This window comes from Miscanthus floridulus, chromosome 18 (genome assembly GCF_019320115.1).
Source record: "Miscanthus floridulus cultivar M001 chromosome 18, ASM1932011v1, whole genome shotgun sequence".
NCBI lineage: Eukaryota > Viridiplantae > Streptophyta > Magnoliopsida > Poales > Poaceae > Miscanthus > Miscanthus floridulus.
This window is the reverse complement of record NC_089597.1, coordinates 1,330,575-1,355,160: the sequence shown is the minus strand read 5'-3', so window position 1 is coordinate 1,355,160 and position 24,586 is coordinate 1,330,575. Positions and strand designations below refer to the sequence as shown.

Genomic DNA, 24,586 nt, shown 5'->3' with positions numbered 1-24,586 from the left:
ATAGCCTACATTTCCCCCGTCCACTGCATCCCTCCTCTTCCATCCTCGCTCTCTCTCTCTCGCTCCCCTCTCGCTCTCAGACGCCGCCGCCGCCGCCGCCCTAAGCCAGGTGCTGAGGCTTTCGTTGGTGTCTTGCCGGCGCCCGGCGACGAGCACCCACCAGGGCACCAGGTGCTCCCATCCCTTCTCTTCCCTTCCCTTATGCTGTGCGAAGCTGAAGCACCGAAACCCTAACCTAAAGCTATATAGCTATTTGACAAGCCCCTAACTCCGAAGTTTTTGCAAAAATTATTGGATCCGCCCCTGCCCCTGGGATGAGCATCATCCTGGAGCGATTTCCATGCATGGTTCCACCCCTGGGATGAGCATCATCCTAGAGCGATTTCCATGTCATGCAACCTGATCTTTTTTTAGAATTATGCAACCTGATCTTTGATGATAGGCTATCCAGTGTTTAGGGGAATGCGGCATGTATTTTTTTTGATTAACTCATTGTTTGTTGTGCTGTGTGTTTATATGTATGCCGGAATGTAGGGGAGCCCTATCAAATAGAGCAGCACATAACTCGCTTTGATCTTTTTCCCCCCTGCGTTATGTTTCCTTTATCCCTTTTTCTTGTGTTATGTGATACCTGTTAAGTCGCTATAAATAGTCTTTTACCTGTGCTGTGCAGTACCTGTTCAGATTTTATCATTATTGCATGAACTAACAAAATACAATGGCTCAGCAAATGCAGCTATTGTTAGCTGATTATTATGGTATCACGTAGATTGCTGTAACTATGTTTGTATGTGTCATCAAGTGGAATTGCTTAGCAAATGAAGCTAAAAGCAACCATTGTTTTGTTATTATGCTATTGTTTTGCTGGTTTGGCGGTCGCTAAGTTTCGCATTTCCATTCTTGCAGATCACTGTAACCCAGGCTGAATTGGGGCTGGTATTGGCGATATAAGCATTCGTTAGCTGTTTATATTGTGTCTTGTGTCTTTGGTTAAGCGTCATTGAAAAGATTGTCATGAGAGAACTCTTTTGTTCAAATATTTCTCTCCTGTAATATGAATGTACTGTGACAATCCTTCATCCTATGCTAGAATCACATATTTTAGCTTCTATATAAGCTCCTTACAGTGCTTTACAAGTTTCCTATTCAACTGAATACCTAATGCATTAATTCGGTGCTTGTGACAAGCATTCATGCAAATTCGTGGATACTAATTCAGAACCTGGTGGCATATTAATCTTGGATACTTGGTCAACTGCAAACTCGAAGCTTCATTTTCATGTCATCAATGGAGAGCCTAGCGCAATTAGAGGTGTTGTGTGAAAAGCTTTATAATTCTAGAGACTCAGCTGAGAGAGCGCATGCAGAAAGCACCCTCAAGTGCTTCTCACAGAACAGCGAGTACATTTCGCAATGCCAATACATATTGGACAATGCCTCAACTCCATATGCCCTGATGCTGGCGAGTTCAAGCTTGCTGAAGCAAGTTTCTGACCGCAGTCTTTCTTTGAAGCTCCGTCTCGATATACGTAATGTTTCTTTCTGTACACTTATTGCATGGCATCATCTATAGTTAAGGTTTTATTGTTTCTGTTCTGTTGCATCCATGTGGCATTTTAGCATTAAAATCCCTTTATGTTTGTCAAATTTAGCTGTGTTGTTTCTGTTCAGTTGCATCTGCTTTAACATTTATGTCTCTCTATTTGTTGAATAAATATGAGCTGTGAGCCTGTGACGTATGCAGCATGCAATCATACAGAGTAGTCTCAATGTAATTTTCAATAAGCTTTTGTTATTTCTTCTGGACTCATTTCCTTATACTCGTGACATATCTAAAGATTGTAAATTATATAGTTTCATATTCTCAAGTTTTCTTTGTCTGCTTTCATGACGTTGCTGGAAAGATAACTATTTCCATTTATCATTCTTTATGGGAAAAAGTTCAAATTACTCCCCTTAAGTTTGGCATATGTCCAGATTACCCCGTAAACTTACATTTGGTTCAATTTACTCCCTCCAACTATTTCAGTTGGTCTAGTTTACCCCTTAACATGGTTTGTTATTTTTGTTTTTCCACGTATTTGTTGAGCCTTAATATCAACTTCTGTGATATGATAGAGAACATCACAAGTTATGTTAGAAAAATATATCTTAACTTTTTGCCACTATTTTGATAGCTTAGGAAATTTAATAATAAATTAACACTGGAGGTACAATATCGTATAAAACATAATGATGAAAAATTCATAGTGCATTTTTCTAATACAAAATACAATGTCCTCTATCACCTCACAAAATTTGAAACTAAAATATAATTTGTACATAGAGAAACCAAAAAAGAAAAAACTCTTTAAGGTGTTAGTTGGACCAACTTAAATAGTTGGAGGGAGTAAATTTAACCAAATGTTAGTTTTGGGGGTTATTTGGACATAGGCCAAACTTAGAGGGAGTAATATGGACTTTTTCCTTCTTTATGCGTCATCATAGATGAAATTAGTATTTGTGTCTGTTTCTTTCTTACATGCTTTTGTATACCTCTTGTTGCTTATTTACACCTAACCTTTTTTGTAATCTGTGTGAAGGGAATTATGTCATAAACTATCTTGCCACAAGGGGGCCTAAATTGCAGAACTTTGTCATTGTGTCCCTAATTCAGCTGGTTTGTCGAATTACAAAATTTGGATGGTTTGATGATGACAGATTCAGAGAGACTGTCAAGGAAGCGACTGATTTCTTAGGTCTTGTAAGTATGTCTTGCATGCTTTATGTGTTGAGATAAGAATTCTCTGATTGTTTGTCACGTATTTAAGAGTTTTGTCATCACATGAGACCTTGCCAGTTCGTTGACTGAAACCTGTTTTTGAAATTAATTAAACTTCACAAGATAGCTATTTGCACCATATAAATCTGCAGACACTATTCCTGTTTCTATACACATGGATCCAGTGAGTTGTTTGAACTTTTTAACCTTTTGAACACAGAGAAATGTAACTTGTAAGGAAAATACAGACTGTTTCCACCCTACTGGACCCATGCTGTTGTTACATGCATAGAGGTCATACATGAATTTGTTCATGACTTCATGTTCATAAGACCTAAAGCCTTGGAAGAAATCATTGAGCACTTGAGTGGTATGATTAAGAACTCTGATAATTTGTTAGTAATTTATCAGAGAATCTGTTGTTTCAATTTTGTATTCCTGGTGATATCCATTTTAATGGTCTAAGTTCCATATGAGAAGCAGGTTGTAAGATCCAGTGCCAAATATGCCAGTAAAATTTGGAAGTTGCTATTTCAGTTGAAACTTAGATAGGAATTTTTTCTATGCTATTTATATAGGTTAAAATTAAAATCCTTTATGGAGTAACTTGATCCAATCGTTGATGTACTGTTACCATAACTATTCAAACTAGGCTTCTTGTTTTCTGATGGAACCCTCATCTCACGGAAAAAGAAATATTTCCTTTCAGTTTGTCCGAGGTTATTGTAAACTTTCTACAACAGTCACATTGCTGCTCATTATACTATATACGGCTATACCTTCTGCATCCCTTTTGTCATCTTTTATATAGACCCCCACTGTTTTTCCATAAATGTTTTTTTTTTATCTCACAACTCACATACACATGTTAAGATAATGTGTGCTAGAATAGGTTGTTATCATACACCAATAAATATCTCTTCTACTGTTCTCTAAATTTGTTTAGTTTTTTTTCTTCCACCAGTCTGTAAGGCACCAGTTAATAACGGCATGAGAGTCTCTCCCAGATTAATGGTCTCTTACAGTGATTGTATGCACAGTTGCATAGCGATTTGAGAACATCTATCTTTGCCCTTTAAACAGGAGAACATTACTTGTAAATGAACTGTTCTGTCTGTTAAACGCATTGATTTATGAGGCAACAATTAAGTGTCCAGGTGTACCCCTGGCGTGGTGGCGCGACAGAACGGTACAAGGTTCTAGTTACACTATATTTCCTAGGCATTGCCTAGATGGCACGTGTCATGAACCTTGATCTGGATGGCCCTAAGCCAAGCAGCCGGTAGCTGGCAGCTGGAGCACAAGGGCAGGGGTAGAAGGGGCTAAACCTAATAGATTGATGTTCATTTTTGCTTTCCCCAAAATGGTTGCTAGCTGCTCCTTTTATAAAGCTAGCATGGCCCTAACAGTTCAAATATAATCTTATCTCTACTGGTAAGAAACCCCTGAGATAGATCTGAACTAATCTTATCCTTGCTATCCAATCTTCTAATTCCTAACTAACTAAAGATAACAATTAGCCACACTGGCTATAAGGCTAGATTACTGTTCCTGTGAACAGTAACACACTTGGGACCTGCACGTGACAGCACCTATGTGTCCAGGCACACCTCAATGGCACTGGGTGCCACAACGCCTTAGAAACCTCAATCATTTGTAGAAGAAGAATGGAGTAACAAGAGCTTTTTTTATTATATTATGTAAAACTTATGTGTTTAAGCTAAAACATAGGCATCTTTACTGTTTTGCTACATTAGTAATTACTGAAGCAAGTCTGTTTAATGAATATTTAAATGAAGCAGTTGTGGCAATATTATACTCCCTCCTGTCGCCAGATGTCATTTTGGACATGCCTGCAGCCAAATTTCCAAAATTTCAATTGTCAGAAGATTTTAATTTCTGAAATATTTTTACTTTGAGACCATGCATATCGTATGTTTAGGTTTGTCATGGGAATAACTTCCATAATATTACAATTGTATTGGTCTTGTAAATACAATTTGGGAGACCATGTGTTCAAAGTGACAAGTCTTTGTGACTGGAGATGGTATACTTTTGGTTCCAAGTTCTTTTGCATGCGACGTGATGCATTTTGCTTATCTTTTTTGGTTGTGCCTACATCATTTCAGGCATCTCAGGATCATTATTTCATAGGCTTGAAGATACTAAACAATCTCGTTACAGAAATGAATCAGGTGAGACACAATTATTTGTGAAGCCAGTATATGCTCCATAGGTTATAGTTCCCTTTCAATTTTGGGTCTTATTTTGATTCAAACATGGATAGATTAAAGTTTAACTGAGCGTTGCTTCAAAAATAATGTTGATTGGTTGGTTCTACCAGGCTGCAGATTGTGTTGTTTGCTCATGTTGCGTGGACATACCGTCATAGAAAAAAAAAATATATGAAATGGTTGTTTTGACCACCATACATAATGCTGACTATGCACAAGCACAACTGATCAACATATACACTATCTTGTGGAATGAATTCATGCAAGACCAGTTGCACCTAGAACTGTGCAAATGAACATCATGTATAATCTTAATGTTAGTACTAAGAAGCAGGGATATTAAATATGTCTACGTGTGATTGGCTTATTAACATGTATGCAAATGGACACACAAAAGGCTTTTCTCTGTTTCTTTGTGTACTTCTGTTTTGTCATATATAATTGTGTCTGTTGTGAAGACCTTGTTTGTCTGTTGCTGATGAACTTGTCGAGATAGTTCCAATATGCTTGTTTCCTACTTAACATGAAGAGTAACACATGTTGCTTGGTTAATATGGAGGTAAACTGTAGCGGTGTCCATACTTGCTATCTCTCTCTCTCTCTCTCTCTCTCTTTTTTTGAAACAACACATCTCTTGAATGAGAGTTTTCTTAGTATGTAATGTACTAGTGTATACATTTACAGACTGACCTTGTGCTTTTTGGTTCATATAATTAACTTCACCTCCAATCAAGGTTTTATTTCGGACTTCATTTTTTTAGTACATTTGAATTGTCATACCCGTTTTAATTTGATGTTTATATGTTGTTTATCATATAGCCAAACCCTGCGATGCCTTTGACGCTTCATAGGAAAATTGCGAGTTCATTCAAGGACCAGTTTCTTCTGCAGGTCTTCCAAATTTCATTAACCTCACTTAACCAACTGAAGAGTGAAGGTATGCACAAGATGTCTAGTTGGCATTTTTTCCTAGTAGATTATTGCAATTCTTAATATTTTTCCCTTATACTTCAGCTCCGGATGAATTTGGACATATTCCTCTTGACCTTGCATTAAAGTGCTTATCATTTGACTTTGTTGGTTCTCCGGTGGACGAAAGCTCTGAAGAATTTGGAACAGTGCAGGTATATCAGTTACATGATTGTTAGCTTCTTACGTTTGATTAACCTGTCATTGTACCACACTTAATCTCTTCCTTTTATTCAATAATTGAATATTTTATTTTGGTGCAGCTTCCTGCATCTTGGAGGCCTCTTCTTCAAGATCCTTCCACACTCCAAATCTTCTTTGATTACTACAAAGTCAATGGCATACGAGTTTCAAAAGAGGTATACACTGACATGATGATTTGGGTAATTCATTCATTAATAACTAGAGAGTTTTGTTTTGTTCCACGTTTGAAAAAGGTTACCTTGTTTTGTCCATGTTCGTGTGCACAAAATTATGACAGTTTTATGCCCTCGATAAACCTGTGAAGAATGGATCCGGAACGACATTTTCTCTAGCATGTTAGCGAAGTTATTAAAGTATAATCTTATTTTTATGGTTGGTTCAGTGTATTTCTAGTATCCTGTTAGAGACCGATCACTATATTACCTTTTTGAAGATCATTCACTATTTACCTTCTTATGAGGTGGCTTGGTCAGTAATGCAACCTGGCAGCCTGCTAATTTAGTATTCTTAGTGGGTTTTTTCTTGCTCAAGAACTGTAAATTTTTGTTGCGACATGCAACAACAACAACAACAACAAAGCCTTTCATATATTAATGCGACATGCAGCAACAATTTTTTTTTTATAATGTTTGCCGTATTCTCTTAGAAGTATGTTCTTTCGTCCATTGTTAGTAAATTGGGAAAACGGTGTTTTTGCCCCTGTCCAGAGGTTCAATTGTGATTTTACCCCTATTTTTTCAACTTTGTGATTTTACCCCTGTTATTTTGAAACGAAGGAGCCGTTTGCCCCTGGTTTGGATGTCCGTTATTTAGAGGCTGATTAAGCGATTTAAAAAAAATAAAACACATAAAATCAGATGCGAAATGACTGGAATGCCCCTTCCTCTTTATTCTTATCCGCTCGTTCTCGCCGGCTTCGCCCACCGAGGCCCGCGCCGGCCTCCCCAGCCGCCATTCTTCCCGCCGCAGACGCTCCCGGCCACGAACGCGAGCGCCTCGTCGGCCGTGTACCGCGGCCGACCGTCGGCGCCCCTCAGGAACAGCATCGCCGCGAGCACTCCGTCCGCGCCGGCGCCCGCCGAGAGGTCGAAGAAGTCGGCCACGCGAGCGTCGGTGTTGCCCTTGTGGTCGCGCAGCCCGGCCTCGAGCCTCGCGAGCGCGGCGGCGGCCAGGAGCGCGTCCTCGGCGCCCGTGCCGCCGCAGCCGTAGATCGCCAGCACCCGCACGCGCCCGCCGTCCAGAAGCGCCCGCATGCCGGTGCCGAAGAGGAACTTGCTCTCGAGCAGGGAGAAGATCTCGTAGCTGAGCTTGTCCACGCCACCCATGGCGGCTTTCGTGGGCGGCGGCGACGCCATTGCCGCGTACGCTTCCATCTCAAGCAGCAAAGACAAGGGTGGGAACACGTAGCTTGGCTGGCAGAGTAATTGGAGCTCGAGATAGCTCGTGATGTGTGAGAGTGAGACTGCGACTGCTGCTGCGATCGACGCGTCCTAGTCCGTTCTACCTCGAGGCCTTTTATAATGGCGGGAGCAGGCAGGCTATCGCTCCCCTCCCCCGCACTACACGACGTGGCCGCGACGCGCACGCTCTGCCGTCCGTGAAGGGCTGCGCCGGACAGGATAGCTAGCGTCCTGGGCGTCAGGAGTCTGGATCGGCGGGTGGCACGGGGCCAGGCGACGGGAAGGTGGCAGGAAGCGCCGAACGCTGTGCTCCGCTGGATCGGATCGCATGGGTGGGCACCTGGGCATGGGTGTGGCCGTGTGGGTGTGGCAGGCCTCGCTCACCGCGTGCACGCACGGATGGACGCACCCGACGACGAAGCTTCCGCTTCCGCTTTCGCAGTCCGCAGCACAAAGCTGTCGGCGCGGGCTCCGGCTGTCATGGAGACGGAGTACCCAGCGGCGCGTGCGGGCGGCATGCCGGCGCTCCCTGGATGGCGAGAGAGACAGCGGCGGGCCTGGCCGCGATCGTGCGCGTGAGGGCCTTGACTCTTGAGCCTTGCTGGGGTCACGGCGGGCGCGGCGTGGCGTCTGTAGTCCGTACGCGTCGCGGTTAATGCAGCGGGGCTTGTTGTACCTCATGTGCAGCGGGGCACCCGCCTTTGGTTCTTCTCCCCCACCTCTGGTTCTTCTGGGCACGGGAGTGTACGTCTGCAGCGGCGCCAATCCATGCTTCGAGCCGGCGGCAGGGCACCACCTGTTCGATGGCGACGGCATGGTGCACGCGGTCCGCATCCGGAACGGCACCGCGGAGTCCTACGCCTGCCGGTTCACCGAGACGGCGCGGCTCCGGCAGGAGCGCGCCCTGGGAAGGGCCGTCTTCCCCAAGGCCATCGGCGAGCTGCACGGCCACTCCGGCATCGCGCGCCTGACGCTCTTCTACACGCGCGGACTCTGCGGCCTCGTCGACCCGTCCCGTGGCATGGGCGTGGCCAACGCGGGGCTCGTCTACTTCAACGGCCGACTCCTCGCCATGTCCGAGGACGACCTCCCGTACTAGGTGCGCGTCACCGCCGACGGCGACCTCCGCACCGTGGGGCGGTACGACTTCGACGGGCAGCTCGCCGGGTGCGCGTATATGATCACGCACCCGAAGCTGGACCCGGCGTCCGACGAGCTGTTCGCGCTCAGCTACGACGTCCACTGTCTCGTGTCCCCTATGGCTTCCACGGCACCTTCATCGGCGAACGGGAGCTGGAGGCCCAGGCCTGATGATGACCCTGCGCCCTAGCGGCTAGGCCCCAGCACCGCATCTCCGGTGGCCGCGCCATGGCCGGACGGTCGACCCCACGCCGCGCGCAACCGAGCCTCGGCCAGACAGGGGCAAAATCACAATTAGGCATAAAAACAAGGGGCAAAATCGCATGGGCATTCATGTCTTTTGTACAAAGTTTAACACCGTTAGGGGTGGATGACGGAGCAGGGGCAAACTGGTGCTTCGTGAATGGCACAGTAGGGGTAAATTCACAAAGTCAAAAAAATAGGGGCAAAATCACAATTTCGATACAAAACAATGGTACAAATGCAAGAGCCCCTAGTAAATTTAACATCGACTAATCTCTGCTTCAGAAATTTATTCTGGCTAGTGCCTTAAGTTATACTTGCATTTCACCTTTCATATATTTTTCTTTTCCTTTTCCTTCTGTACTTATATGTGCAAACCCTTTGATTTTTCCAGGCTTTGGAGTGTCTGGTGCGACTTGCTTCTGTCAGGCGCAGTATTTTTGTGGAGGATCCTGCAAGGTCCCAGTTTCTTTCTCATCTGATGCTAGGCACCAAGGAGATACTTCTAACTGGACAAGGTTTACTACACAAAGATTTTTCATTGTGAATTTGTATTTGATGCTGGTTTTGTGTTCCTCTCACAATTTTCACACATTAATGAGAATAATAGTCTCTCTTGCTAAAATAAAAGCATAATGATCTCTATTGAAGACATTGTACATGAAGTAATAATCTTGTTTTCTGTTAATTTGATAAATTGACTGCCACAACCACATTGTGTATTGTAAGAGAATGCAAACTTGTTAGCAGATAAGTCTTTTGATTTGATATGCTTACAGTTGCTACTCTTACCATGTAGATAAGTTTCTTGATGCACTGACGCAGGCAAAATAGTTATGCAATTTATTGGTTTCCAATTTGCAGGACTTGCTGATCATGACAATTACCATGAGTTCTGCCGTCTTTTGGGGCGTTTCAAAGTGAATTACCAGGTTGCAATCCTGTTCCTTTTTTTGCTATGGACATAGCTTGAATTTCATTATTTCATAGCAGTGAAATTATGACGGTTTAGAGTTAAAAAAATACTTTTAGTTTTTTTATAAGGACCTGTATAAGTTGGCAATCCTGTTACTTGAATGAAGAATGACCCTACTTGGTTTATTGCTGTTTTGGCAACAAATATTCTCTTTATCTGTTTTCGTTTTTTCTCTAACGATTATCTGTTTTCATTTTAGCATGTGATAGGAAATAGACCAACAACGTATTTGTGTCTTCTTTTGTGTTGCTTGGTAGTTTTTTTTTTATTTACACATGTCAAAGGGGTAAGAGCCCTTACAAACACACAACACACCCAGGTTTCTAATTAGCCATGCATGCCTATTACAGAGAAAAACACACAACCACGACCTAAACTCCACTGTCGTCCGGCTGAAGCGCAAAGAGGTAAGAAATGCCTTGCGCTTTAGCCAAACCTCACAAATGCAGCCTCTCATTAGCTAGCTGAAGATCTCTAGCCAGGTTAGGAGATGCCCCATCAAACACACACCTATTGTGGTGCAAACCATAAGGTCCAGGCTTCTAGTATAATAAGAGAATTGACACCCTTCTGAAATTGATTGTTGTTTTTTTTTGTAAATTTTCCTAATCTTTTAGTTTTATACCGAAGTTGACTTGGGTAGAGGCAATAAAAGGAGACTTGAAAGGATGGAATATACTCAAAGACTTAGCCTTAGACAGGAGTGCTTGGAAAACAGCTATTCACGTGCCTGAACCTTGATTGCTTCTGCTGGGTTTCAACTCTAGCCTACCCCAACTTGTTTGGGACTTAAAGGCTTTGTTGTTGTTGTTGTTGTTGTTTTAGTTTTATACCAATGAAAATAAACCAGTTAATTGGTTATGCTAATATATTAGTATGTTGCAGCTTATTGGCGTGACTGCTATTGTTTACTGTTGCTGTTTATTTAGTAGCCATATAAAAACATCACTGGAATAGATGGAACATGCACAATATATTGACAATCCTTCTCTTCTTTGCCACTAGCAGTGTACTGTTACTCCTATGGCCACCTCATGTATGAGGAAATGTGTTAAGTGTTATGCTTGACATTGTTTTTGGGACCTTTGTTTGTGAACTTTCGTTGCCTCATGGACACTTCGTACCAAAATTACTGTTCTTAACTGGGAGGCTATTCTAGTTTTATTTTTTCAAATGTTGTTGTCAATACCAACTAGCAATGTTTTTTTTTGGTATTGTCATTTCTTATCATTAAGCTTCGTAGAAAAAAAATCAAAATAATACCTAAATAACCCCCATATTATCCAAAAATGTCTGAATACCCCCTGGTGTGGTCTGAAGTGCAAAATAATGAATTTAAGGTATTACATTTTTTATTTGGAAATTTTTTCTGTTACAACTATGTACCTTATATTTATTGATCATATTAAAGCAGCATCAATCAAACTGTTCTATGTTTGTTCCTTTACTTTTTCTGTTATTCTTTTTCGACATCCTCAGAATTATCCACAACATTTACCAGATGATTCGGTTTATATTTGACTGTTGTCATTTGTTAACAATAATACGATAAATAACTTCATGTGTGTAGATCTTTTGCTGATGGAGTTGCCATATTTCTTTATAATTGACTAGCCTATGCTAGAAATGAGCCCTTTTATCATTATATGTTAGTTAAGTTATTGTGCTGTGCAGCTGGCAGAGCTTCTGAATGTTGAGTTTTATGGTGAATGGATTGGTCTAGTAGCTGAATTTACAACTAGATCCTTGTTGTCATGGCAGGTTTGTCTTATTCTTATTGCTTAACTGCTGGCCTTTTGTTTTCTGAAATATGATGTTGTGAGGCTTATGACTATTGATTTTTCTTTCTGTAGTGGGCCAGCAACAGTGTCTACTATCTTCTAAGTCTTTGGTCAAAGCTGGTGACATCCGTGCCTTACTTGAAAGGCGAAACACCAAGTCTTCTTGATGAAACTGTTCCCAAGATCACAGAGGGTTTTATCACTTCTAGAATTAATTCTGTTCAGGTATTAGTTCATACAAGATACTTCTACTCCTATTTCAGTTTAAAAAAAGTTTTTCCTACCATTCTTATCATTTGTTGTTTCTACCCATCTCAGGCCATCCTTGCTGACAACTCACTGGAAAATCCTTTGGATAGTGTGGAAGTTCTCCAGGACCAGCTGGAGTTTCTTCCCTTCCTTTGCAGATTCCAGGTTTCTGTTACCTAATTTTGGTTTTTGGTGTTTTAAAAACTATTCATCTGTTTCTCTTCTTTGAATACAGTAGGGAATAAGATCATTTACATCTTTAATTGATTAGTTGGAGATCTTCCTGTAAAAGATATGCTCTGTTCCAGCTTATTTAGGAAAATGGTGCTAAATAAAATTTTCTGAATCTGGATAGTAAATTTGCCTGCAATTTGTATGTGTTAACTTTATATGGATAATTTTTAGTTAATTAAATCAGCAAAAAATTATAAGTAATCTTCCTACCAATTGGATAAATGAGACCCCTTATTATTTTTTCGACTTCAGAATATAATATTTTCCTACAAATGTTTCATATTACAGTACCTGATTCTTCTTTTCTTTCAATGAGTTGCAGTACCAAAGTAGTAGTCTGTACATCATAAACATCATGGAACCTCTTCTGCAAGCTTATACGGTATGTTTGTGTTGTTTGATTGTTTCACACAATCTTTTTTTAATATAAATATAATTCTATTAAAAAATAAATATCTACTACAGGAAAGGTCCAGATTACCAGCTCCTGGTGATGCTGATGAGCTGTCTGTCATTGAAGGCCAGATCGCATGGATGGTTCACATAATTGCGGCCATTGTCAAAGTTAGGCAGGTGACAGGTGCTAGGTGAGCAATATTTTTTTTTTCTTATTTTGTAAACTTTGTTCTTTATATGCTTTTCATGGATGAGATTTTCCATGTTCTGCAGCCAAGAAACACAAGAGTTAATTGATGCAGAACTCTCTGCCCGTGTACTGCAGTTGATAAGTATGACTGATACAGGAGCACACGCACAGGTTAGATGAAACTGATTTATCCACTTAACATGAATAATTTTTCTCGAACAACACTTGAACATGAATAATGAGCTAGTGTATTCGCAGGATGAATAATTCCCCTGAGAATTATTTGTTAATGTAGAAAGTAAGCACGTGTCTAGAGTCGAACAATCCTCTTAGTGTGACAATTTGTTGTTGAACTCTGGTTAACAGCTTTAGTATTTTGCCAGTAACATGATATAAACTCATTTATCAATTCACTTGAAAAATTGGAATTGCAGTAATGCAAAATGTGTTATTTCAAACTTTTCGGTACATATAATTAGCATTTTTCTGTGGGCACCTTCCCTCAGTTTCCCATCGGAATTGTATGAATTTGATCAGAATGGCAGAAATGACATTCTTGTTATTAGTTTTCCATTTGATGTCCAGCCTACTCGTAGTTATGTGAATTATTATGTAATTAATGCAAACTACAGTTCAAGATGGCTTTCGAACTTTCGACTTATTATTGTTTGTTCCAAAAGCAAGCACCCTACATTATAGGAAATAATGTTTCTTTTACTTGATGGATTCACTTACCGCTATAGAGTACATTTATATTTGTGCATCCACATTGGGTTGTTAGGTTTTTGCGGGCCTCGTGGTCAGTAGGTTTCTTTGAGATGATAACCATAAGGATGCTTTTACACTACCAATGTGGGAGCTAAGTTTAAAGCTCCATTTGGCATCATGTGGCAAGAGATCTATGTTTGAATAGGAGTACTTGGAAAGCAGCTATTGAAGTGCCTGAACCGTGACTTGGGACTCTTGGTGGGTTTCAACTCTAGCCTACCCCAACTTGCTTGGGACTGATAGGCTATGTTGTTGTTGTTGTTGGCATCGTGTGGCTCAAAAGGACACATACTTTTGGATACAGCAATTAGTTTAATGCATCTTTTGGATCCATAATAGCAAAAGATACTACAATGATATAGTACAGACTGCTGTACTATCTAGGTTTGGCAATATGGAACAAAACGCCATGCAACTGTAAATTGCCTTTAAATCTAAGCTTTTGTCAGCTCTGTTATGAGAAGAGCATTGGAACTTAAATTTGTGATATCCCAACTAAGGTATTGATCAACATTTGCTTGCTGTGGTTATGGAAAATGATGAGCTTGCATATGATTTCTGTTTTGTTGTTCCCTTTCCCCTTGTTTATAAAAAAAAAAACTGGACCTGCGGGGGATAAGACAGCCTCCAGGCCTTGCACTAAGAAGAAGGCCTTCTCACATAGGTCGAGAAAACCCCTGAACCCCTGCCCCACCCATACGCAGCGGCACCATAGCCCATGTGAGAACAACCACGGCCGGGGCCAGACCTTAGACCTGTGCTTCGGTGTTGGGACAGACGAGGGGATTTTTTTAACCTCAGCCTGAAAATGTGCTCTCATGGGGAGTCGAACTAACTCAGCTAGATGCCCTTTCGCTTTCCCTTGTTTATATTATATTATTAGATACAATTTTTGTTTGCTGAGCTTTTGTTAACTTTTATACCATTTTCAGTATGTTTGCTGACAATTGTTTGCTAGCGAACAGTTTTGGTGCTCTTCGTTATTTTCTTGAGCGAGTGATTGACAATTTTTCTAATATGATTCATCATATATTATGGGACAATTTTGACAAATGAGGCAGATGTCCCTAAACTTGTCCGTGGGTGTCATGTTGGTCCCCAAACTTTCAATTAGCAGTTTATATGCCCCTAAAAGTGGTTCACCCAAGGCCCAAAGCCTTAACAGTCCTTGTTAGTCTGCCACTTGCCATGTACTGTCATCCATGGCACCTTATTTTGCCACCTCGTCATGTCAACATCACCGCTAGCGCCAGACGCCACATGCCCCACATGCCATTAAACTGTGGTGGGACCTTAATGTCATATTGTTCCTCATTCCTCTCTCTAGTTCATGCTTCGTTAGGGCCTGTTGGGATGCTGCCTGCCAGGCAGCAATTGAGGCCCCAGGCTCAGCAAATCGTGCACCTGCCTGTGCCTGGCAGGTTTTCCAGGGTCACAAGCAAACACGCCCTTAGTGCCCACATCATTATAGCATGTCTTGTTAGCTTCCACGTCACCAGCAGAAAATTTACCACTGGTTTTGAACCCAAGGTGGATCATTTAACAAGTTGAGAGTCATAAAAATGCATATTAATAGTTTAGGGACCTAGATGACCCCCTCAAAGTTTGGGGAGCACGCTGGTATTTTGGTATATTTTACTCTTATAACAGATTACCAGTAGCATTATTCCTAATAACAGACTAATTGCTCAAAATTATGATTGATACAACAACAACAACAATAAAGCTTTTAAGTCCCAAACAAGTTGGGGTAGGCTAGAGTTGAAACCCAGCAGAAACAATCAAGGTTCAGGCACATGAATAACTGTCTTCCAAGCACTCCTATCTAAGGCTCTATCTAAGGCTAAGTCTTTGGGTATATTCCATCCTTTCAAGTCTCCTTTTATTGCCTCTACCCAAGTCAACTTCGGTCTTCCTCTGCCTCTCTTCACGTTACTATCCTGGCTTATGATTCCACTACGCATCGGTGCCTCTGGAGGTCTCCGTTGGACATGTCCAAACCATCTCAACCGGTGTTGGATAAGCTTTTCTTCAATTGGTGCTACCCCTAATCTATCACGTATATCATCGTTCCGAACTCGATCCCTTCTTGTATGACCGCAGATCCATCGCAACATACGTATTTCCATGACACTTATCTGTTGAACATGTCGTCTTTTCGTAGGTCAACATTCTGCACCATACAACATAGCAGGTCTAATCGCCGTCCTATAAAACTTGTCTTTTAGCTTCTGTGGTACCCTGTTGTCACATAGGACACCAGATGCTTGCCGCCACTTCATCCACCCTGCTTTGATTCTATGGCTAACATCTTCATCAATATCCCCGTCTCTCTGTAGCATTGATCCTAAATATCGAAAGGTATCCTAGGCACTACTTGACCTTCCAAACTAATATCTTTCTCCTCCCGAATAGTAGTGCCGAAGTCACATCTCATATACTCAGTTTTAGTTCTACTGAGTCTAAAACCTTTGGACTCCAAAGTCTCCCGCCATAACTCCAGTTTCTGATTCACTCTTGTTCGGCTTTCATCAACTAGCACTACATCGTCTGCGAAAAGCATACACCAAGGGATGTCCCCTTGTAACCTCATCCATCACTAAGGCAAACAAATAAGGGCTCAAAGCTAACCCTTGATGTAGTCCTATCCTAATCGGGAAGTCATCTGTGTCTCCATCACTTGTTTGAACTCTAGTCACAACATTGTTGTACATGTCCTTAATGAGTCCGACGTACTTCGTTGGGACTTTATGTTTGTCCAAAGCCCACCACATAACATTCTTTGGTATTTTATCATAAGCCTTTTCCAAGTCAATAAAAACCATGTGTAGGTCCTTCTTCTCCCTATACCGCTCCATAACTTGTCTTATTAAGAAAATGGCTTCCATGGTTGACCTTCCGGGCATGAAACCAAATTGGTTCATAGAGACCTGCGTTATTGCTCTCAAGCGATGCTCGATAACTTTCTCCCATAGCTTCATAGTATGGCTCATCAACTTAATTCCCCGGTAATTAGTACAACTTTGAATATCTCCTTTATTCTTGTAGATCGGTACCAATATACTTCTCCTCCACTCATCAGGCATCTTGTTCGATCGAAAGATATGGTTGAACAGCTTGGTTAGCCATATTATAGCTGTCCCCGAGGCATCTCCACACCTCGATTGGGATACCATCCGGTCCTATCGCCTTACCTCCTTTCATCCTTTTCAACGCCTCTCTGACCTCAGATTCTTGGATTCTCCGCACAAAGCGCCTATTGGTGTCATCAAAAGAGTCATCCAACTGAAAGGTTGTGTCTGTATTCTCACCATTGAACAATTTGTCAAAATACTCTTGCCATCGATGTCGGATCTCATCCTCCTTCACCAAGAGATGTTCACTTTCATCCTTAATGCACTTAACTTGGTTAAAGTCCCTTGTCTTTCTCTCACGAACCCTAGCCATCCTATAAATGTCCTTCTCTCCTTCCTTCGTACTCAAACGTTGGTAAAGATCCTCGTACGCTCTACCCTTTGCCACACTTACAGCTCGCTTTGCAGTCTTCTTTGCCACCTTGTACTTCTCTATGTTGTCCACACTTCTATCATGGTACAAGTGTCTATAGCACTTCTTCTCCTTAATAGCCCGTTGGACTTCCTCGTTCCACCACCAAGTATCTTTAGCCTCACCTCCACTTCCTTTGGTTACTCTACACACCTCTAAGGCCACCTTCTGAATGTTGGTTGCCATCTTCTCCCACATGTTTATGTCATCTTCTTCCTTCCAAGAGCCCTCTTTGATAACTCTTTCCCTGAATACCTCTGACGTCTCCCCTTTCAATTTCCACCACTTTGTTCTTTCAATCTTAGCTTGTTTATCCCTACGGGCACGCACCTGAAAACGAAAGTCTGCCACCAAAAGCTTATGTTGAGAAACAACACACTCCCCTGATATCATCTTGCAACCCAAGCATGCTCGTTTGTCCTTTCTTCTTGTGAGGACAAAGTCAATCTGGCTAGAGTGTTGTTCGCTACTGAAGGTCACTAGATGAGATTCTCTCTTTCTAAAGAAAGTGTTGGCTATCATCAGGTCAAAAGCTACCGCGAAGTCCAGAACGTCCTCCCCCTCCTGATTCCTACTACCATACCAAAAACCTCCATGAACTGCCTCGAAACCTGCGCTTGTAGTACCTACATGCCCATTAATATCTCCTCCTATAAAAAGCTTCTCACTACTGGGTACAACTCTAATCAGGCCATCTAAGTCTTTCCAGAACTGTCTCTTAGCACTCTCGTCGAGGCCTACTTGGGGGGCATACGCACTAATTATGTTCAAGACCATATCACCAATGACAAGCTTGACTAAGATAATCCTATCTCCTTGCCTTCTTACTCCCACCACACTATTTTTGAGGCTCTTATCAATCAAAACTCCTCCATTTCTATTCGCAACTGTCCCTGTGTACCAAAGCTTGAAACCTGTATTGTCCACCTCCTTCGCCTTCTGACCCTTCCATTTAGTCTCTTGAACACATAATATATTTACACGCCAACTAGTCGCGGTATCAACTAATTCTCTTAACTTACCTGTAAGCGACCCTACATTCCAACTGCCTAAACGGATCCTAGTTGGTTTGACTAGCTTCCTTACCCTTCACGCCCGTCGAATCAGATGTGAAGACCCTTGCTCATTTTTCACTACACCCGGGCGCCGATGTAGCGCGCCACTAAGGATGCGACGACCCGATCCTTGATCACTTGACACCGTGCCCAGATCGCGACACGGCGCATCACGGGGGTGACGACCCGGCCCTTGCTCATTTAACACCATACCCGGGTTCCGATATGGCGCGTCGCTAAGAGGGTTATGCCCCAACGATTTTCTTTCGGGTTTCATCTCCATTAGAATGGCTGGATTTAACGTTGGCTCGCCACGCCTATCACAACCCTCCTCCTTTACCAGGGCTTGTGACCTGCTATGTTGAGACAACATAGGCGGAGTTAAAATTATGATTGATAGATGACCAAAAATACTACAAACCTTTGCTTGCAAAGAAACCGCTGGGAATTGGTAGTCTTGTCGCAGGTTCATTGTGTGAACAATAACTGACTTATTGTCTTTGCAGAGATATCAAGAATTAAGTAAGCAAAGGCTTGACCGAGCTATTCTCGTCTTTGTACAAAGTTTCAGAAGGTCATATGTAGGAGACCAAGCCATGCATGCTTCAAAGGTTAATAAACAATTATTCTTTTATTTTCTCTTTTGATGGGCTTCTTTTGGTTTATGCCGGAACCAGCCCTGCAAAAATTTGGCACTATTGCCAATGGTTGCTAAAATTTTCCCTGTACATTTTCTTGCTAATATTTGGTGAAGTGTGGCAGATGTACCTGCTTGTTAGATTCCATAAACCAATGCTTCTTTGCTGCAGCAGCTGTATGGAAGATTGTCTGAGCTTCTAGGACTTAATGACCATTTAATTCTTCTCAATGTGATTGTTGGGAAAATTGCTACAAATCTGAAGTGCTATGCTGAGGTGACTATTCATTTACTGATTTTGGCTTAAGCTTTACCTTTGAGCTTTGCTGACCTTTGCTGTGGTTACAGAGTGAGGATGTTATTGATCATACTCTGTCCCTGTTCCTTGATCTGGCAACTGGGTAAAATTGTGGCTTTTTTTTTTCAGTTTTCTTTTTCTCATTTATTGCGTGATGACAGTTCATTTTTTTCTTGCCAAGCCAGCTATATGACTGGAAAACTGCTGCTTAAGCTGGAGAGTGTAAAGTTCATCATTGCAAATCATTCTGTAAAGTCTTCCCACTAGCTTTTATTTATTTTCCATCCCTGCGCTCAGTTTAGAGATAATTCTTTTTTATTGTATTCTTCCAGCCGGAGAATTTCTCATTTCTTGCAGAATACAAATGTTCACGTAGTAGAACTACGTTCTATTACATCCTTGGCTCCTTAGTCTTCATGGAAGATAGCCCTGTGAAATTCAGGACTTTCATGGAACCACTTCAGCAGGTGCGTAGATAATCCTTTTGAGAGAAACATTGGTAAATTTTAAAATTTGATGTGGTTTTTATTCTGTTTTCACTGTAGGTTGCATTTAACCTGGAGGCAACTCCTGATGCTGCTTTTCGGACTGATGGCGCTAAGCATGCATTTATTGGTTGGATGAGAGATCTACGTGGCATAGCGATGGCAACCAACAGGTGTGTTATCTGATCATGTTCATTATGAGGGTATTACAGCCCCTATTATTTTGAAACTAACTTTACCTTTACTGATTTACTGATGTGATCCAGTCGCAAGACATATGGCCTCCTATTTGACTGGTTGTATCCATCTCGCATGCCACTTCTGTTGAGAGCCATCTCACTCTGCACGGATGAACCAGAGGTTGTCATCTGTTCCCAATTTGTGCTCTAGAACAATTTTATGCCCCTGCACATATTGCATTTTATTATGTATAAGCCCTTGTTTTTAGAAACAGCTTTATATCCGTGCGCTCCTATTGCATGTTTTTGCTCAAATATGCTGCCTAAGCCTAACTTAGCTACTCATAACCTGAGGTTTCATAATTTGTCTTCAGTCACCCTAAATGTCACCTCATGCAGGTCACCACACCCTTGCTCAAGTTCATGTATGAATTTGTTTTGAACAAAGCTCAAAGACTGACATTTGATTCATCATCACCAAATGGGATCCTTTTGTTCCGAGAGGTTAGCAAGATAGTCGTGGCTTACGGGTCGCGAATTCTATTGCTTCCTAATGGCACAGACATTTATGGAAGTAAATACAAAGGCATATGGATCTCACTGACTGTTCTTTCAAGGGGTGAGTAAAAATTATGTCATTTGACCTGCTAATTTGATATACTGCAAGTGAGTTGACTATAGGTTCCATCAGCATAGTGGATAGCTGGTTGCATTCATCAGTACTATATTTCAGAAGGCTCGATATCACTGATTTACATGAGTGTGAAACATGATTATTTGCTGGGGCTTTTGTAATAGACTTTCTTGTATTCAACTGTAGTGTTCATTTTCCCAAATTCAGTGATATGGATTTAGTTGGGGCAGGATGGAATATAGCAGGAAGAATAAGCTCATCCTCCGAGGCTCTGATTGCCTTTTAGGGTTCCTGCTTGATTACAACTAATGATACGTCTAGGTGTTTGTAGCCGTCAAGTCTAACTGATAACCCTAACAAACTAACAAATTTGATCTAATCTGCCTAAGAGCCACAAATAAAAAAAATGCTAACATGCCACTGCCATAATAACATTAAAACACTATGGGTTTGACATTTCTAGTATGTCAACATATCACATATTCACATGCATCCAATCGAAGAGCCAGAGAGCCAGATCCACTTGTACATGGTTCATCTTATGTTCAACCCCCACACCCCACCCAAAAACAAAAGATGTTACTATTGCTGAATTATCATTTTGAACTGCAAACTTGCTGGCTGTTTCATTAGGGTTCATGCTTCGAAAAACTGTTGAAAAGAGCTGCTTCTCTCTCTCTCTCATTCCCAAATGGCTTTTGATTTTTTACGCAATGAGTAACGAATTCCAAAGACTTTAAGCTAACTTTGTGAATCACCAGTTCTTGGATGGTTTCTGAGGAATTGTTACACACTGGGATATATCTTGGTCCTTATCTTGTAAATGTTGGCTACTTTTTGATTCTTAGTATTCTTCACATTTTTAAGATTGTACTATGACCTGTTCTCACAATAGTTGTACCATATATTTATTTCTTGTGGGCTTAAGATTTTGTAATCTTATTGTGATTATGTATTGTTCTTTTGACTGCCATTTTACCTGGAACGTCCAGCTTTGTGTGGGAACTATGTCAATTTTGGTGTATTTGAGCTGTATGGTGACAGAGCGCTTGCTGATGCCCTTGATATATCTCTGAAGATGACCCTCTCAGTTCCATTATCTGATATATTGGCATTCAGAAAGGTATTCATATAAATTCAATTTTAATTTATGTCTTAATACTAGTGCTTAGTGAAAGAAGGTATGCAGTGTATAATAGTAGATTGATTATGGGATTACATGATACATGCATATATATAGGTAGAGATAGGGGCGGCTTATGGAAACAGAACCGACCTCCAGTATCCCTACCATATACAACTCAATCCACACCCTTGCTGGACAAGGAATCCAACGCAGGGCAGCTACAAGGGCTGGACGCAAGGCCCAGACCCAGACCAGCCACATATGGCTGTCTTAACACTTAGTTCCATGCATCAAAGTTCTCTCACATAGAACGTGGGCAGGAACATGCATGCAAATCAATTTAGGAGATAATTGCTCACTAATCAGAAATGGTCAATTGGTTCTGCTCTTACCATTGAGTTTGGTGTTTGACGATTTTGCTCGCGGGCCCCACGGGGCCCCATGCATAAGGAGGGTTGTGTTAGTGCGTCAGCCATACCATAGGTGCAAGCTGGGGTTCAAACTCTGGTTCTTGAAACATAAGCAAATATCGTAATAGTAAGCAGTACCTTATGTGTGTATTTCTATGCATTTTTTGGGAGTGCTAATTATGATGGATCAATAACTCAATTTCTTTTAAGAATTTATTTATTTAGCTAAACCCTAGTACTAGAAAACTACAATCTGATACCTCTATGCAAGATAATTTTTGCTTGGTCGAAGTCTTATGCTTCCAGAATCTTGGCCAGAGCTTATGTCAACCCACACTTCTTTTGTTCACCTAAACACTTTATTTTTTCGGTTTCATTTGTACTTCTGTAGCCTTAGTGAGAAGTTATTGTTTTCAGCTGTTGACCTTAGTGAGAATGAGTTATTGTTTTTCAGCTGTCGAAGGCGTACTTTGGGTATATGGAAGTTCTGTTCAACAACCATATCAAGTTTGTTCTCAATTTGGACACGAACACATTCATACATATTGTCAGCTCACTCGAATCTGGCTTAAAAGGTCTAGATACAGGGATATCAACACAGGTTCGTCTCAAATATTCCATCTTGAGTGATGAAACTATATTATATAATATTTGTTTAGTGAAATATATAGGCTGAAACTGTACTGGCTATTGTATTATTTGGGCTGATTTATGTCATGTTTATCTCCTTTGGGCAGTGCGCTTCTGCCATCGACAGCCTGGCAGCCTTTTACTTTAACAACATTACATCTGGTGACTCACCTCCATCACCAGCTTCAGTAAATCTCGCGCGGCATATTGGAGAGTATCCCAATTTGTTTCCTCAGGTTTTGTTGCTAAATCCTGTTTACCATATTCTGAAATGTTTCAAAGTAATACAGTAGTATTTTATTTGTGATAGATACTGAATTTGCTTGGGACTTAGGCTTTTTTTGTTGTTCTGTAGATACTGAAGACACTTTTTGAGATCATGCTCTTTGAGGATGCTGGTAATCAGTGGAGTCTGAGTCGACCAATATTGAGCCTGATAATGACCAGTGAACAGGTGCCTTCATTTATTTTTTATTTTAATAATACTTATTTTTTTCCACTTTATGCTTTTAAGCTTGTTTATTATTTTGATTTGTTTTTTTCCTTTTGTACAGATGTTCAGTGAACTCAGAGCGCACATATTAGCATCACAGGTTAGAGCAGTCCTCTGCTTGAAGTTCCATATTCCATTAGAGCCTTTGGTACACCTTTTTTTTTTTTGTCGGGACCTTCTCATAGTTAGCTTGGTTCTTTGGTTTTGCTCCTATGGTACAAATTGGGCTAGTGTCATAATATCGCAGATCACCTTCAGCGTGTACGCTTTATATAAAAGAACATATCGAGCGGGAGCGGGCTACTTTTTCGCTCCATTAGCATTTAGCAATCTTCAGGGTTTTGAATCAAGTTACCTTAAGAATGCTAATATAATTATAATGAAAGCTGAGATTTGTTGGAACCTTTCTTTCTTTTGGATGCCCCAAATAGCTTTATAAAATGGGTGATTATTTTAAGAGATCTAATGCAAATTTAATTTACAGACTGTGGACCAGCAACAACGCCTTTCACAGTGCTTCGATAAGCTGATGACGGATGTCAACAGGAACTTGGAACCTAAGAATCGCGACAGATTCACTCAAAACCTGACAGCATTTAGACGTGATTTCCGACTGAAGTAACAGCTCCTTGGAACCAGTTATCAGTTTGAAGGAGGTGTTCCTGCATGATGTAAATACTCCAGTTACCTTCTTTTTAGGAACTACCATTCTGTGGGTTGAGAATGGTTTGCCTTGGATTGGCTGAAGATGATGGGTCTTGTTGATGCATGTGGTGGTGAAAGCAGCTGTATGGTGAATGGTGGAGATTGTTTCTTTTGTTTTTTTTCTTTTATTTATATTGCATCCCTTTTGCGTGTACAGCGAAATTGATGCTAGAACAGGGACAGCTGTTTGCCCAAGTTGTTAGGTGGGAAGCAGTCATCCCTCAGATCTAATTCATTTGTTAAGAAGTCAACGAGGTAAAGGATGTAAATGATTCCGTTGGCTTTGCTGAATATGAAAGTTGAAACAGTAGAAAGGGTGGCTCATTTGCATGAGATGTGCAGATTGAACAGTTGATAACATTTACCTTTTTGTATCAATGTTTGGTATTGATACTCTGCAGGTTGGTGTGGTGCGATTGCAATACAGCACTGTGCTTTGTTGCTGCCTTGCTGGTTGGGGTCTGTCTTGTCGGCCTACCGGGAGATGCAGACATACAATGGTGCAAAATTTCTCGAGCCCAGGGGGGCCCAGCTGTCGAGGCTTCATATTGCTGTTCTTGTGTCTAGCTAGTAATTATTCAGATAATCGCCATGTTTTGTTTATTTGATTATATTTAATTATTGTTTTTACGATGCTCTTTTAACCTCATGTAATCTGCTTACTGTTGACGGAGGGGGTAAAAACAGATCACCTAGTCGTTAGGTCTTTTGATGTTTGCATTTTTTGACGAGCCATTCTAATTGTTGGATGTATCTTGGAGCAACTCCAATTGGTCGGGTAAAGTGAGGTACCTGCACCCGCGAAGGCTTACGGCTAAGATTTTGCACCCTAACTCTTACCTG

The 24,586-nt window shown here is 41.3% G+C and overlaps 1 protein-coding gene across 6 annotated transcripts; it reads left to right on the top strand.

Moving 5' to 3' along the window:
• On the top strand, positions 1-24,107 carry LOC136522886 (uncharacterized). 6 transcript variants are annotated; one of them, XM_066516682.1, is made up of 30 exons: positions 1-171; positions 907-936; positions 1,220-1,529; positions 2,583-2,743; positions 4,891-4,956; positions 5,815-5,932; positions 6,010-6,119; positions 6,228-6,323; positions 9,346-9,469; positions 9,816-9,883; positions 11,602-11,688; positions 11,781-11,933; positions 12,027-12,122; positions 12,514-12,573; positions 12,657-12,778; positions 12,861-12,948; positions 18,653-18,757; positions 18,956-19,060; positions 19,132-19,184; positions 19,267-19,330; positions 19,414-19,548; positions 19,627-19,739; positions 19,833-19,926; positions 20,145-20,364; positions 21,372-21,502; positions 22,370-22,516; positions 22,653-22,781; positions 22,901-22,999; positions 23,100-23,138; positions 23,523-24,107. In XM_066516682.1, the coding sequence occupies exons 3-30, from the start codon at positions 1,280-1,282 to the stop codon at positions 23,658-23,660; spliced, it is 3,171 nt and encodes a 1,056-aa protein (XP_066372779.1). In that variant the 5' UTR covers positions 1-171; positions 907-936; positions 1,220-1,279; the 3' UTR covers positions 23,661-24,107. The 6 variants fall into 6 exon arrangements, with proteins under 6 accessions (XP_066372779.1, XP_066372778.1, XP_066372776.1 ...); XM_066516681.1 differs by having other exon boundaries at positions 1,189-1,529; XM_066516679.1 differs by having other exon boundaries at positions 907-1,060.
• The last annotated feature ends 479 nt before the right edge of the window (positions 24,108-24,586 follow it).